We start from the raw sequence: 17,169 nt of genomic DNA, 5'->3' as shown, positions 1-17,169 counted from the left end.
GGCAGGTCCACCTACCATCCAGTGTCTCTGGCAAACGCTGCTTTCTGACTGTGGTTAGGACAAAACAGAGGTAACTTTTCAAAATCAGCTTAATCTTGCTCAGGGTCACAACAAAAAAAGTGAAATTATGATTGGTCCATTATCCATGGTCTGCACTGTGTGCCCGCCTGGCCTTTCTTATATTCTAACAAGGGTCAGATTTTGGCTTATGATCCAAGTGCAGAGGTGCATTAAATGTGAGGTTGAGTGCATTTTTTAGGCTGTGTATGTGGCGTGGGGGGGTTCTTTGTGAAGTAGCTGGTTCAGATCCCTGGGCAAGAATAAATGAAGAAAAAACTCTGGAGAGAGTCAGCTATAGGAACAAGGTGAACTCTAGAGCAAGAGATGTAATTTTTCAATCAAGCTTTTAATGAAAAGATCATAAAATAACAGTTTCTCATCACTGTACATTAAGACTGCAAATTTCTGAATGCTGAGATCATATTATAATTTCTGTATCTTTTTATATGACACTTGAGTTGAAGCCACAACTATTGTGGCTCTGACCTGAATTCAAGCTCTTGAAGGAAATGAACAGAACATTGCAGCAGGAATGTTGGCCTTTCCCTTGACCTTCCCTCCTTTCCCCCTCCCCAGGAAACATCCAGGGCTTCCAGACTGACTGATAATTAAGGCTTAAAATGAAAAAAACCCAACCAAACAAAAAACAGAAACCAAAAGGGGTGATGCAACATCCCTTTTTCAGTTGTATCGAAAATATTAAAATAAAATGGGGAAAAATATCCAGCCAGCCAGAAGAAGATCCTCTCCTCATAGAAAAGTTATCCCCAGCCAGTCAAAAGTCCTGTGGAAGGTCAGAGGAACAGCTGTGCTGAGAGTGCTTCGATTGGTAACTTGTGACAGAGGAAGTCTAAAGCAGTCCCACTCCTCAGGGAAAGCAGCGCTGTGAAGTGGATCCCTAATGCCAACAAATGCCACATCAAGTGTGGTGGTTCAGACCTGCCCCACCACATGCCACAGCTCTGTTCCAAAAACACTGATCCCCTGATCCCTGTGTCCAACACTGGCCTTCAAAATGCTCAGGAAAATTAGGGAAGGGAGGAAAGGAGATGGTGGCAATAGGAGACAATGGAACAAAAACGCATTTCTCTCTCTAAACTTATGTTTCAGGATCTTTGAGTTGTGAGTTAAAACAAGGAAAGCACAATAAACAGCAGTTTTGATGTGGCAGAAAGATGAACTAGGGCTGAAAGAAAGGAGTCTCCCTGACTTGGAGGACCAGCTAGGAACCTTACAGCAGAGCTGGAACTGCCTCACAAGGGTTCCCAAATATTTTTCTTTTGCAAGGAAAGCAGCATATTTAGTGAGTCTAACAGGAAATAATCAAAGGTGAAATTTCTTACCCTATTCTGAAAAAATGCAAAATATGAGGAGTGGAAAGGGGCTGAGAAACAGCTTTTCCTTTTGCCTGCTTGTCTCCTGCACTAAAATCAGGATCATAAAGTACCATGGGACTTAACACTGCAAGGCTACTTTCAGCTATTGAAAGCAACCCCTAAATTTTCTTCTTCAAGAATATGGCCAGTTCTGGAGTGCAAGAATAAGCTTATAAAAATAAAGGATTTAACAATCAATGGAGACTTTACTGATGTTCAGCAAATAATTATTTAAACAAAAACTAAGAAGAAAATGCCGTAAGTCTCTTTAATTATTCCAGAATTACAGCTCTGGGTTCATTTAGATTTTAAACTCTTGCTTAAACAAATGTTTATCCAAACGTGCCATCTCAATGATGAGCATTTCTGCTGTCTGGGGACAGCTTGATGTTTGCTACCTAGAGCCTCTCAAACCCAATTAAAACGTAGGGAGGTTTTGTTTCTTTGTTTTTTATTTGCTTTTCCCTTAGCTCCAGTACTGCTGACTGGAAAGGTTTCAGAATTTGGCAAATATCCAGAAATCAGCAAAGATCCTTTTTTCGTGCTAATTTGTAAGGCTGTAGTAGGTGCTGACTCCACCAATACTGGAACAAGAGGCTTTGGAAAGCACAGCTTCTCCCAGGGCTCGAGCCCCCTGTGCTGAGGCCAGCCTGATGCTCCAGGATGGTTTGCAAGGCCCACCAGAGGCTGTGGGGTTTGGCACGCAGCTTCCTCTGCCCATCCCAGGCCTCGAGTCCCCACTTCTGAGATCCTTATTGCTACCACAGTAAACAGTGAGGGATGAGGGACACTTTAAAAAGGAGCTACATCCTGTCCTTCACGCCGGACAGCAGACTTGTCTCAGCCACAAGCTGCAGTCAGAAGCACACAGCTGTTCCTCAAGTGACTTTTACCTTCTCTGGATTTTGCCAGCAGTCACCTCAGATTTCATTTTGTTTCACTAAGTGTACTGGATGTTTCTCTGGTCAAGACCCATATTCCTGCTTTTCAGAACTGAAGCAATATGGTAAAATACTGCTAACCCAAACTTTGAACCTGCACTGCTTGAAAACAATGCTTTCCACACACAAGAGAGAGAGGAAAACAAAAACAAAAACCAAAACAGGAATCTTAAAAGAGTGACACTGTAAATTGAAACATTTAAATACAGCAAAACATAAATTCCTCTTCTATGCAAAGCTACAAAAGTCCAGTCTTTGTATTGTCTTCACAGGTTATGGTTTATGGCTATGTTGAGTCTCTGAGATTCCTTTTTTCTTTTTTTTTTTCTTTTTTTTTTTAATATATTTTTTTCATTTTTTTGAAATCCTGTAGAGAAGACCCTGCGGACACATCTTTGTGTTTGCAACTTTCTGAATTACATTGCAAAACTGTGCATACAGAATCTGAGAAATAAATACATTCATTACTGCACATACATATTGATACAAAAACAACACTGTCAAATAGTGTTTGCACCATCTTTGTTAGATATTAAGACCAGGCAAAATTAATATTTCATTTTCCATCAGCCCCCCCTCAAATGTTTGAGGTGGCTTTGGTGTAGAAGGTAAAAGCTACAAAGGGTCAAGACTAATGATGGGGAGCTTTCTTAAACCTTTTTATTTTTGGCTTCAGCGTTATTTTAGCAAACCATCCTCATTGGTCATCTTTAAACTACCATGCAGATCGGCTTGTGTTTCCACCTAGGCAGCCTGAGGAGTTTTGGTTGGGCTCTTTGTGCAGGACTGCAAGGTCTGGAGTGAATCAATCCAGCAGTTCCACTACGGGCCCAGAGGACCCGGAGAGCCCGGCCCGGCCCGGCGCCCGCGGAGGGCAGGGCCGGCAGCGGGCTGCGCTCTGCCGCGGCCGCAAAGCCTCACAGAAGCTGCGTGTCAAGAGCTCTTTGGTGTCTTCTGTGAGCTTTGCGGCCCCTGCTAACAGCCCCAAGTGCACAGAGCTGGGCCTTTGGGGATTTTTTGCCAGGAATTTGTTTTTGGAAGTTTTGCAGTAAAGGACTGGAAAGCAGCCCGGCTCCCCATGGCTAAAGTTAAGGAGATGTGCTGGATACAGCGGCTCCCAACATCTTCTAACATCCTTTCTTATCTCTAGAGCTTCTTGCATCTCCCTTTGCCCTCTTGGTTCCCTCAGACTCCTCTGAAGAGGGAGGCCGAAATGCCCCTACAATAGTGCCTGGGTCTCCCTCCCAGCAACATCTCTCATGGATTGAAGAAAAAAAAAAAGTTCTACATGCCATGTTTGTAATTGCCCACCCTGTCCCCACCCTCCCGGAGCAGTGCTGGAATGCAGGCTGGGACACAGATTCCCCCTCTGGGGAACACTGCGTAGCCTTCAGAGACAAACCAATGGAAAAAGCAAAGATTAATTTTGACTGGCCCCTAGATCTGTTGAGGTCTGAAACTGTAAAAGTTTATGTAAACAATGAGATAAATATATTAGTACTTTTCTGAGCCAAGTGAGGTTCCATACTCATTCAAATGTGCTTTGGTTTAAAAAATAGTTTTGTGAATTTGGGTATGAGCTTCTTATTCTTTTATACAACTTTTGCTATTTTATCTTTTTTTCCTGTTATTCCGAAAACATTCTGGAACTAAGTGACTAAAGCATATACTTAAGCTGCCTGGCCTCTTTTTTTTTTTTTTTTCTTTTTTTTTTTTTTTGTTTCCTTTTAAATTGGTTTTTTCCTCTTGAGGCTCTTTGTGTATTTAAAAAAAAATTCAAAATAAAATTTAAAAAAATCAAAAACGCAGCTCCCTCCCCCCCCCACCCTAAAACTCTTAAAATCTTAAATATGAAACTAGTGTTTTGCTTTCTCATTAAAATACAGAAAAATGTTGATACAATACTATGTCGTACAAATGCAGTTGAGTGTTTAGGCCCCAAGCAGGCCTGAAACAGTCCCTGAAGTTTTGAGTATTATTAGTTATTCATTATTACTGTCACAATTTGGAAAACGTTGTTTATACTCAGTCTATGGAACACAACTTTACACAGCTATTTGAAAAAAGAACATAATTTCCTTTTGTACAATACTCTTGCTGTACACAGACTTTATGTCGTACTGTTTAAGTGCTGGGGAGGGGATTTAAAAAAAAAAAAAAAAAAGATGCTCCAAAAAATAGTTTTTAAAAAATAGCATTGGGTCCTGAAAGTTCAACATAATTCTCAAGGCTTAAGAAACAAATGAAGAGGGGGCCTGGGGCAGGGGGAGAAGCTACATCACCCACACACATGTAAAAATGGAATTCAGAGAGGGGGAGCAGGGCTTTGCCTGTGAGGAGCTCCGTGCCCGGGCTCGGCTCCCTCGGTCCCGGCGAGAGCCGCTGTCCCGGGGGGACTCCGGCAGCTCCAGCCTGCCGTCCCCAGCTCCACGGCAGGGGCAGCGCCGTGTCCGAGCCCGCAGCACGGCCAGGGCCCATCCCAGGGCCCAGCCCGCGCTCAGGGAGCCAAAGCCGGCCTTGGAAGCGGGCCCTTGGCGGGCTCGGCTCCGCCGTGCCTGGCTGCAGGGGGGCTAAAGGCTGAAGTGCCGAGGAACTCCTCTCGCACAGCTGTGCCTGGGGCTGCTCAGATTCCCTCTGAGAGCAAGGTAGATGGCACGGCCTTCCCTGGCCTTCCCAAAGACTATTTTGGGAACGTTCTCGGCAGCGGGGTGGGGGGGCGTTGACAAAGAATCAAGGAGAAAATAATTCAATATATATTCAAAAATGTGGAAGTGCTAAAGACGCTAAAAGCCCACTTAACCCCCGAAAAGAAAACAGCGCGTCTCAGCACAATTCGACAAGACCAAAAGTCCGTGCGCCCCTCCGCGCTCCCGTCTGGGAGCGGGCGGACAATGGCACCGGGAGAAGCACACGGGAGGGAGCGGCTGGAGAGGGCGAGTGTTCCCTGTAACGTGACACCAGGCCAAGGCTCAGCGCCTCCGGGTTGTCTATTGCTTGGAGCCTGGATTCCAGTTTCCTCAGTTCAGTCAATTGACCCAAAAACTTCTCATGTACTAGTCTACCTTAACAAAAAACCCAAATAACAAAAAACGAAACAAAACAAAACAAAACAAAAAAAAAAAAAAAAAAAGCAAAAAAAAACCCCAATAGAAAATGAAGCTTATATTTCTTTTAGTCAAACATGATCACTTTTTTCTTTTTTTTTTTTCTTTTTTGGTCAAAACTTTAAAAAATTGTTCGTTTTGTTTTTTTTTTTTTCTTTGCAAAAAAAAGACAAAACGTGAGGTTTGGTAAAACTTACGCATAGAGACTATACTGGTTTGAGTGGAAAAAGAAAAAACAAAAAACAAAACACCAAAAACCAACATATGAAAAAATGCAAGTGTAAACCTTAGTCATTTCAGAAGGGATGATTCTACTGGCTGTGAATTTTTACCACCACAGTCACGGGAGGCTTGAAATAAGCCATAGCTTTCCACAAGGTCACGCCAACAAAGTCAAGGGGGCCAAGAATCGGTGGGCAAAGTTCTCTGTCTTCTCTCCTAAACCAATAGCAGCTGTTGGCTGTGATGTCTTAGGCAGATGTTGCAAGAACATTTTGTTTCTTTTTCATTTTTTCTTTTTTTTTCTCTTTTTTTCCTTTTTTTTGTGTGCGTGTGTTAAATTGTCTAAAAGGGAGGATATGAAACACTTTGGTTTGCTTTCTCCTCCTCTCCCCCACCTTATTGCACTCTGGATTCTAGTAAATTATAGGCTGCTATGCCCTCACCCTCTGTCCTGCCAGGTGTTTACAGACTGACCCAGATGTGCTGGGGGAGTGGAAGATGAGGGGGACATTTTCCCCTCCCCATAGTATCCAGACTCAATAAACAAAGCTGGAAAGGGCCCAGAAAGCTCAGAGAAGTTTTCTGCTTTTATCTAAAAGTGACTATAGACAGCCAAGAGACTGCGAATTGAGCCAGTCCAAGCAGCCAGCACAGCCTCTAGCTCAGTGTATTTTTTGCTTTGTCTTTGGCCAAGCTTTGCTTTAACATTTCTCTAGTTGACTTTTGATGGAAGGACGGGGTGGTAAAAATCCCTTAACTTTAATTTAGCTTCTACTTTTATACATTTAATTACTTACAATTAAAAAAAAATGCCTAATCTTTCACTAACCATCTTATTGTTCTCATGAATTCAAGAGGTAGCAAAGGTAACAAGTCTGTCCACACAGACTTGCTCTTTAGTGAGGGAGGAAAGCTAAAAACATACACACACACAAAAAATAAAATAAAAAAAATAATAAAAAAGTACCTATGGAACTTGTAGCAAGTCCAGCCTACATCAAACCCCCTCCCCCCCCACCCACCCTAGAATTAACCTCCGACCTTCCAGTTCAAACATTCACATAAACGTTACAATGGTTTTTCCTTTAATAAAACAAGTACCTCTAAGCAAAGAATATTCATACGAAACTACTAGAAAAGTAAAGACGACCCCCTGCTCACTGAAAGAAATTCCCAGGGCATCCAGTCCCTGTTCAGTCATGGGTAAGGCAAAAGAGGTTTGCGTGTGTTATGGGAGAAGGTGGCACGTGGTTGGTTATGTGTGCCAAGGACAAAGATCAAAGCCAAAATGGGGAGAGATGGTAAGGGAGGCTTCGCCATTTGTTGAAATGAAGCACTGGGACTGGCGCAGCCCTGAGAGCTGCTCCCCACACCATCACCAGCCCAGCAGACAGGGCTGGGCTCCACCACCACCGTGGCTTTCCCACAGTCTCTGCAGGGGCTGCCAGCCCTGTGAGATGGTCCACAGACACAGCTTCTGCACTTGAGAATGCTGTTATTTCACAGCTACTTAGGCCACTGAAAAGGTGTATTTTGTTGGGTTTTTTTTAATGGCAAGAAATACCCCTACTGAGTTTGGTTTTAGGAGAGGAGGTGAGTACAATGACAGGAACACAAAAAGAGGCAGGGAGGGGGGAGCCAGCACAGGCTGAAAGTTCCCCAAGATCCCCTTACCTGCTCCAGATAAACAATATGGCAATGAAGTCAATGTGTGCAAAAAGAAGAGGCATTTCTTGCCAGGTCATCAAAATTTGAAGGGAGACTGGGACTAAATGCATCAGCTTGGCTGTGGACCTTTCTTTTTTTAAAAAAAGGAAAAAAAATGAACTTTTTTTTTAAATGTTAAAGCTACATTTGTTTAGGCCTCTCATGACTGAACAGAGTATGGGGAGTTGCCCCCTTTTTTGTTTTTGTTTTTTTTTTTCTTTTTTCTTTTTTTTTAAGCAGCAAGTCTACAGAAAGGTAAATCACTGCGGATGGGCTTGAAGCTCATTCTGGAGTCTTTGGCTTATGTGGGAGAGGTATGCATTCGCAGGTGGCTGATCAGATTGCGCTGCTGGGTGAATTTCCCACCACACAGTTGACATTCGTAAGGTTTTTCTCCTGAGTGGACACGCATATGCTCTGTTAGTCGGTACTGCCGGGTAAAGCGCATCCCACATTCCTCGCAAGCAAAGGGCTTGAGCCCCAGGTGGCTGCGCATGTGCCGTGTCATGGTGCCACGCTGCGTGAACATCTTGCCGCAGATGTTGCAAGGGAAGGGCCGCGTCAGCCAGTGAGTCTTCTCGTGCTGCCGCAGTGTGGCTGGATCCTTGTAGCTCTTCTCACACACTGAACACTTGAAGGGCCGGGACTCCGCAGCGTAGGACTGATTGGGGTTGGACAAATCCTCAGCTTCATCCTTGCTGCCGTATGTGCCTTCCTCCTTGATGTAAAGGTCTTCCTCGGTGTGCGTTTCCACGTGGGCATTGAGCTGCTCAGAGCTCGGGAAGCCTTTGCCACAGGGGATACAGACATACAGGTTGTCACCGTAGGCCACTGGCTCAAACCCCTCCTGCCGGTAGACATAGTTGGCACTGGTATGGCCGCCGCTCTCGCTCTCACTCTGGCCACTGTCGTCACTGTTCTCCTTACCGTTTTCTACCTCCTCCTTACACGGGTAGGGCAGGTCTGCCCCGTACGCCCCGGCCAGACTCCTCTCCACAGACTTGGACAAGGGCCCCAGCAGGATACCATTGGGCAGCCCTTCACCCTCGTCCCTGTCTTTGCCCCCTTCCTTTCGGTCAAAGGCGTTGTCTTTCTTGATCCACTCCTTCTTGCGGGACGAGTGCCGGAGGCCCTTGCGCTGGCTGCTCTCTGTCAGTGAGTGGTGGCACTCCTCGCTCAGATCCATCTCCATGGGGTCGCTGCTGTCCGCCATGCTGTGGGGGGCTCCGACGCCAGACTCGTCGAACGATGAGGCACTGTTGGCTGCAGGGGCTGAGGCAGATTGGGGAGAGCCGTGCTGGCTTTCGCTGTGCTGCGTGTCATCGTGGGAGGCTGCGACAGGGAGCGAGGGGCTTTTTTTGGACAGGTCAAGGCCTAGCTCCTGGTCACCGGTGCTCCCATTCGCACTGCTGCTCCCACCACCGTTCTTGCTGGTTCCCCTGCTTAAGGAGTGACAGTTCTCTTGGTTGGAGCTGCTGATGAAGACCTCGTCATCAGAGAGCTTTCCCTTTGACAGCTCCTTTGAGTGCGAGCCCTTCAACCCCTCATTTGACCCTGAATAGCGAGCTTGGATGACTGAAGCAGTGGAAAGTCTCTGACTCCTGGCAGATCTCCCAACACCAAGGCCACCGGCCTTGCCAGCAAAGGACTTGCCGTTCCGCTTCAGCTTCTTTCTGCAGAGAGCTGCCAGGTCGTGCAGTTGGAGGTAGCTTGCTGCGGTGAGGAGAGCATTAAAGTTCTGTTCACCGGGCTGGTCAGTCGTTAAGAGCTTGCCAGTATAAATAAAGTCCAAGATCTGCCGGAACACGGTGGGGTTCACCATGTCCGTGTCTAAGTTTATCAGGTTGTCATGCAGGACAAGGGATTTGAAATACATGCTGCTGGCTGCCAGGATGTTCTTATGGGCACGAAACAGGGCATTTTCTACCACAATGATCACATCACAGAGGAAACCTTTGGCTCGTTGCTGGTTCAGCTGCAGTAGCAGTTGTTTGGCATGATTTGGCAGTTCCATCTCCACCTTCTCTTCCTCTCACCTTCACCTTACCACCTGAAAAACAGGAGGATGAGAGGGGTGAGCTTGCTGTCTCCACTAGAACAGGTTACATTTAATTAGACTGGTTTAACACAGTGCAGACTATGTTAGGCTTGACACTGACTAGGGAGATCTGAGTACACTGAGCCCTGCAAGCTGTGATCCTGCTGGGAATACAGAGAGAAATATTTCTCATGCTAAGACTTGATTCAAGACTTTCAAAAATCAGATTTGTAATTATCTTTTTACAAAAGCAATAGTCATTGGCTGGAATCACTATTCAAAAGATACCAGCATGGAAACAATACTTAGGTACAAGGGAAAGCTCCTCTCTCCTGACACAGACTTGAAGGGAGGATGAGAAGTGAGAAAAAGTGGAAGAAAAGAGAAGCATCTACTTCACTGTCATTTGCATATCTGAGCATGTAAAATAATTAGCATAAACTGCAGCTTGCCTGCTTTAATGTGTGGTTTGTTTCTTGGCTGTTACATGTTGAAATCTTATAACACCCAGCTGCTCTGGGGCTGAGAAAATGACATGTAGCAACTAAATCCATTGAAGATGGAATTACCCACACTGAGGTGTGAATGGGAAGCCTCCTTAAGAGTATGAAAAGCTGCTTTAAAAACCACTCCCCTGGCTGTGTCCATATCCCAATCCATTAACACGTAGGGTTAGAATCAACCCTCAACTGGCTGAAATTCAGGATGCTGAGCTAGCTAAATATCACCACATGTCTTCATAAATCTGAAACATTTTCCTCAAGTTAATTTTGCTCTGTCTTTAATTTTGAAAGAATTTTGTTTAAAATAATAGTCGAGTAACATACCTCAAGTCACAGTTTCTCTATCCTGAAATACTGTAACAAGAGGAAAATTGTGGTTACCTGCATATAGGTAATGCATTTTACAAACAGTAGTCATGATGTATTTTAGTTTAGATGTTTATATTGGCCTTCCCAGTAGTATGGACTGTAGGAAACACCCAGGCTGAGATATGTCAGAACTAACTGCAGTTGCACATTTGGTAGATGTTACAATCCATAAAACCCAGAATTCCATTTGGGACTGCATTTGGGAATCCAAGATCAATTTTAATTTTTTTTCCTTGTTTTTTTTTGTTTTGCTTTGGGTTTTTTACGTGTGCATGTGTTTATTTGTTTGCAAGTGCCAACTTCTACTTGCATTTATCCATTAAAGTTGATTTTAAATAGTTTCTGAGGTTCAAAAGGAGGAATTAAATACCAAATTAACAACAACCACAATTTAGCCTTCTACTTCCTTTCTTCCTTTCCCAGTTCATCATATTATTGAAACATTTCTCTTATTGAAGGAGAAGCAAGCCATAAATACAGAGAAATTAAGAGCTTAAGCTCTCTCTTTAAATCATCATCAGTTAATTTTTTTATTGTTTGTGAGTCCCACTACCACACTCTGTCCCATCAGAGTTCAAATGATGAAGCATTAGACTGCATTATGTTCTCTCTGTGCCAAGCATAGGTACACAACAAAAAGAAATAAGGAGTGATGCAGTTAGTATAAAAAATTGCTTCCCCCAAACCTGATCGTTACTATGTGATGATAAATAGAAAGACTGCATTTGGCAGAAAGGTGGTAAATTTACATCATCCATTTCTGCACAACAGAAGTTTTACTTTATGAAAAAAAGCTACCAAAAAGTAAACAAATTAAATATTTCCTCAAGCATTGTTGCTCGACTACCCTGGTACTTTTCCTAACAGATCTGCCAAGCAGGTGCCTCCTTTCTTCCACAGGACACAGCTCTTCACTTGCCTGCTGGTCAGCCTGGTGCTTGCTTATGCTTTTGGTGGAATTTCTTGGTGGCTCTTCAGTGCAGCAGCACCTAATTTAGCATCCACACAGATCCCTCTGGCTCATCACCCTGACCCACAGCTAAAAAGGCTGCTCTGCTTTCCCATTTGATTTTGCTTGAGCAATGGATGGCATCCCAAGAAGGCGGTGGATTCACCACAGTGCCTCTGCTCATGGATGTTGCTCCCAGAGCTCGATGGCTTTAGAAAGGGTGGCAGCAAAAAGGAGGAAGTACAGGCTTGCCACAGTGCTAGTTCCACCTATAGTGTTTCTGTAATAGTAACTCACCCTGCAGAATCAGAAAAATGTGATAGGACAGGGGCTCCTGTCCTCCACCGAGCAATGCTGAGCACTTAAAAACCAAGTTTTGATGTAATTAGTCACATCAGGGTTGCAGGATGGAGGATGAAGCTTGTCTGGTTCTAGTGGATTGCTTCCAGAATTGCTGATTAAGGGGAAGAAGCAGCAGCACAGAAGCACAAAATACCCACTTTTATCTAGCCAGGCCAGTGAGAGCCCTTACTTCTGGGTCACTGAGATACATCGATAGGGGAGGGCAAAAACATGGCTTGCAACTCAACAGCATCTTGCTATATAAATGCATCCTGCATTTATAGCAGGATACAGCCTAGTACTACAGATAGCAAGAAACAGCCTAGCAGTACAATTTCACTGCAAACATCATGGTGCTTTTCCATGCATGTAACACACAAAATCCCTGGATATGATTTTTAAGTGTTCCATAAAGGACAAATATGGGAAAGGAAGGAAAACAGTACAGCCAATATTCTCTGCCCAAACAAAGTAGTAGTAGTAATAATAATAGTATGATGTTACTGAAGTTAAAGTGGGCTTATTTCCCACTGATGTAGCACTTAAAGCAGAGGTCTAGAAATCACTGTATTCAAGTTGTCTAAGCCTTAAGGCTTACAACAGCTAATAATGCAGAATATTTTTAGCACTTTATTTTTTTTTTTTTTTTTTTCATTCTGCCTTAAATGATATTGAAACCAGGTAATGAGCCTGCAGAGAAAGCCCTGGAAACAGAGTTAGAATTCTAATTCTGCTACTGACCTTCATGAGAAAGATAATGTTATTACTACTGAGTATGTTCTGCAGCATAAAAACTAGCATAGTACAAGTTGTTTAAATTACCTCTATTTATCTCACATGTCAAATTTTACAGGACTGTTCATGTTCAGTAGGACATATGTATAAGGTAGGATATTACCTTCAGTAGATTCCAAAATCAGTGGTCAGGTGCAAGCAGTATAACCATGCCTTTTCAAATTTAAATTTGTTAGCTGAAGTCTAATGTGGATTTAACAACCCAAAAAAAATAATGTAATGAATCAAGGCAGCAAAACCTTTGACCAAGCTTAGAGCATTGTGTTTAAAATGTTGTCAGAATTGCCCACCAAGGGCTTTGACCAGGACAGGAGTATGGCTCAGAGAACACTCCTCTGGCCACTGTCCCTTTGTTGACAAAAGCCTTATAGCAACCTGCCTTGTGTATCTTGTTCAATCCTCAACAAAAATAAATCCAATCCAGGTATTTCATAGAGATGCCTAGTTACAAACCCTTCTTTGACAATGATGCATGTCAGAGGTGGAGGAGGAAAGGTGTGTTGGAAAAGTTGTTAGCAAAAGAGAAGCAGCCATTATTCCTTAACTTATGGCAATCCTAGAATCTCACTTCTAGCTGAAAGCATGGGACCAAGGACAACTGTGAGTTTAAATCCTGTTTAAAAGTTATTTGCCCAAACAAATGGCAGGTGCAGCCTTAGAAAGGCCTTGCTATCCATTAGGTTGCAGAGAGTGTTTAACAAACCGTAACATTTGAATAACACCACCAGAACCCACCCAAAGTTCTAAAAAATCACAGTGGGTTTATACTTCTTGTATTTCAGTATCATTTTTAATAACCCTTCCTTTTCTGTTTTCTGAAAAAAACCAAACCAAAACAAAAAAACAACAAGAAAAAATATACTCCCAGTTCAGTGGAGCCTGGTTCAAAAAAGGCTCAGGTGCCTTTCTAGTAAAAAATCCAACTCCCCAGACCTCAGGAATACATAAACGTTTCACTGGGGCCACAGTCTTTAAACCTTGAATGTGGTGTGCAAAATTTCAGCCGTTTGCATTTAGAAGAGGATTACAGAAGGCTCTGGACAAATAGCAGCAGTAATGGTCTTTTTCCAGATTTAGCTTGGTTTTCTCACATTCAAGACACACTTTTTTCCAAGCAGTGAACCTGCTCAAATACTCCCATGCTAGAAGGGAATGAAACAAGGCTAAGGCTCTCCACTACCTCCACCACATCCATGACACTGAGACACAGCACATGCAAAGACATGAGAAGTACAGGGCACAAATCACAGAATACAGTAATGCTGCAAGCAGATGCCACACATGAAATAAAGCTTTGCAAGCTAAGAGCCGACAGCATCTTAATACACAATACTGCCCCAGGAGCTGGGTAACTGCGAGCTGCTGTGCCCAGCCTGGGGCACGCTGTGACCCCGTGGGCAGCAAGGCTGTGCACAACACACAGGCTGCTCCTGGAGCTGTGCTGCTCTCACTACACAGCAGGAAAAACTTCATTTGCTCTCAGTTTGCACAAAGAGTCTGGACACCACAGAAAATGAAATTGCTAAATAAAGGAGAAGAGAAATCCCTTCACCCCTTTCAACAGTATAAAATCGACATATTCACTACAGGTTTGATTTTCTTTAATATCACTAAATCTCTACCTAAAAGTAATTGCTGAATGAATGCTAAATGTGTTATCATAGCAACCTCTGGCAGGAGATGCTATTTGATTTCATCTCTGAGTTATAGATTGCAGCACATGAATATTGTTTACCTTTTAAGAAGCAACACCAGTGAAGCAAAGAATCAATCATAAACAGATCTAAGGAATCACTCATTTCACGTAGAGGATTTGTGGCTGGATGAGAAGGCTAGACACCAAGCACCTGAACAGTGAGTTAACAGTACTGCAGATAAAAACCAACAAACAGATTAGATGTGATGTATCAAATTAAGATGCTGTTAAAACATCAGCCTACTGTGCATGTAATAATAGACCCAGGAAAAGACAGTGGCCTGCTTACTTATTTCTCCACCTTCCCAAGTAGTTGAGCCGCACTGAGCAGACACTGCAGCAGTGAGCATGGAGAACAAGACAAAATGAAATCCACTGTTTCCTACACTGCTCTCTCCCACCAGTTTATGACATTAAAAATGCTGTGTCCAGCTGCTACTGGAACTGAGTGAAACTGAAACAGATGACTTCTGCATCCTTCAGTTTCAGCTGAACCAACTTTTTTTTTTTTTGAGCACTTAATGACCCCATTGGGAAGAGAGCTTTCCTGCTCCCCACTGGCTCATCTGATCTTCCTTTCCCCACATCCCAACAGAACCAGGACCTTCAGAGGTGTCAGTGTAGTGGGTGGTTCACAGCCACTGACCTGGCCCTGGCAGGACATTAGTCCAATACTTTTAAAGGTATTCACATTCTAGAACAGCAGAAGCATGGGGAGAGTGCTGGAACTATGTTAGTCCAAATGGTTCCCTATCCCCAGCCCCTTGGAGCAGTCAGACAGCAGAATTCAGAAGCTGAGGCACAAACATGCATTTTCATCACTGGCAGTGGAGCAGCAAAAACTCTGTGAAGAAGGCTCAAGCAGAAAACAGGATGCAGCACCCTTGTTCTTCTCACACAAATATTTAGCATTTTAAAATAGCTAAGACCAACATGTGAAGTTACTTGGGCAGAGGTCTGCAGAGCTGGGGGAGGGAGAGAAACATGCAGGACAGATCAGGATGTGCAGCTGATTTTGCAGGTGTGGGCATGGAAAAGAGAAGGAAAATGGAGGATGGAGGATCATTTTGCAGAAGATACCACATCAGCAAACTGGAAGTGGCCCTTGTTTAATTTGTTACATTCCAATTAGTGCCAGGCAGAACTGCCCTCCTGGCTCCCCGAGGCAGCGCTTGCAGGACTCCTGCAGAAATGGCACAGCTTTGCTTAAGGACAAGAGCACCTGTCTGGTATCTCTGTGCGGCAACATTTGGATATTTGGGACATGGGCAATACCTGCTCAACTGCTACCAGCTCCTGGCCCAAAAAGGAGAGAAAAAAAAGAGTGAGATGATTTCCCAGTCCCTTCTCTCAGGTTCTAGAATAACAAGGAGAGCCTGACATGGCTAAGCCCTTCTCTACTGCATGGCAAACTTCCCAGGGAAGGGGAATCTCCATGGGTGAAAAGGGTAGGGGCTCTGTGTGCATGAACGCACTAAAATCAGGAGAGCAAAGTGATTTCCAGTCAGTGCAAGGCTGCAGCAAAGCAGGAACACCTTGCTATACAAGCTGAAACTGTGAGCAGTAGAACGCAGATTTAACCGCTTGGTTGCCGCTTACCATGCCAGGTACATTGGGCTAAAGGCACCTCCATCCAGTGCTGCCCGACGTGCCAGGTACATCCCATGATGTTCCATTGAAATCACAACAGGCCATCAATAGAACGTGGCTGCACGGATGCAGAATGGAGAACCAGCAGGGACGCTGTTAAATGCAATTAAAATACTGCAATCAAAATTGAAACGTACATTTTAAAACAGCCACCTGCCTAAAATATGTAACTGCTAGAACAACCTCCCCTCCACCCACTTCCCCACAGCTGTTGAACTGTGACAGAATCAGAACAGGACTCTGCAAGTTTCTTACTGATGCTCCCTGGCCACTTATATTCATGACTCCCAAAGCACTGAGCTTCAGGGGGACCGGTTCACATGTATCTAAAACCAGCAGATCCCAGGATGTCTGCATCAGCTTCCTTCTGCCCAGAAATTCAGGCAATGAAATACCACCACCACATAGAAATGCCTCTATGACAAGAACAGCCTGGTGCCAGAGCTTTATGGTCTCATTCCCAACATAGTACAGGCAGCAGAAGAAACACTCCAAACCTGATCCAATGTCCCCATTTCCCTGTCCCACTTCCCAAGCCTTTGGAAATATCTTCTAGAGATGTTATGGCATTGGACCAGGCTGGATACTTCAGTGCAAGGTGGGAGAAGATGACACTGTATACCCTCTCCTATTTATAATGATGCTTCACTGATAATTTTATCTCCATTCTTGGAGACTGGAGATCAAGTTGTTCCACAGTGAACTGCAGCTTGTATGAGCGTCGCAAAACTTAAGATCTATAATTCCACCCTCCCCTGCCCAAAGGAAAAAGCAACATCATCTTTTCCATGTCAGGGAAAGGCACATATCACAGCCACCCTAGGTTTGACAAGCTGCTTGTATCCTCTGCAGTGCATACCCTTCCCACAAAGTTCCTCTAATCAGCTCCAGCGGGATTATCATGGAGCAGTCTCAGGATAGATGCTAAGAACAGGTTCCTTTCTACAACTGGTGATGCTGCCCCAGTGAAAACAAACAAACAAGCCCAAACCCACCAAAAACCAGTACAGAAATAAGCCTGCAGCCTGGCAGGGATTTAACATGGGTTTTTAGACCCTCATGGTGAAGTGAAACGTGCATAGCTTTTATCACATTGATGGCTGCATGTCTCCAGCTGTATTTCTGGAGATAGAAATCTTACATTTAAAAAGCGAGAATACTATTGATTATCAGCCTTAAAAGATAAAAGGCCAAATGAAAAAGACTTATAATACTTAATGTTGAATGAGAGAGAGCATAAAGGATGACACAGGCCTGAGAAATGGAATGGGTTCTCATGAAAAGGACAGAGAAGATAGTTCATTCTTCATGAACATCTGCTGGGCTTAGGCCCAGGATAGTGCTCCCATCATTCCCACCTGCATACTTATCCCCACAACTCTGTAACCAAACCCCTTTCACACTGAAATAATAGATC

At 43.9% G+C, this 17,169-nt stretch overlaps 1 protein-coding gene across 1 annotated transcript in view; it reads right to left on the bottom strand.

Annotated features, from left to right (window-relative positions):
* Positions 1-6,785: 6,785 nt before the first annotated feature.
* Positions 6,786-17,169, bottom strand: part of HIC2 (HIC ZBTB transcriptional repressor 2) — a 72,353-nt gene continuing 61,969 nt past the window's right edge. The window contains exons 3-4 of the mRNA XM_041410437.1: positions 15,702-15,845; positions 6,786-9,460 (exon numbers count right to left, since the gene is read on the bottom strand). Coding sequence (XP_041266371.1) covers positions 7,712-9,424 — 1,713 coding nt within the window. The 5' untranslated portion in view covers positions 9,425-9,460; positions 15,702-15,845 and the 3' untranslated portion in view covers positions 6,786-7,711. The remainder of the gene's footprint in view (positions 9,461-15,701; positions 15,846-17,169) is intronic.

This window comes from Onychostruthus taczanowskii, unplaced genomic scaffold (genome assembly GCF_017590055.1).
Source record: "Onychostruthus taczanowskii isolate IOZ18803 unplaced genomic scaffold, ASM1759005v1 scaffold32, whole genome shotgun sequence".
NCBI lineage: Eukaryota > Metazoa > Chordata > Aves > Passeriformes > Passeridae > Onychostruthus > Onychostruthus taczanowskii.
Note: the sequence above shows the minus strand (reverse complement) of the source record. Positions and strands in the feature narration are given on the sequence as shown.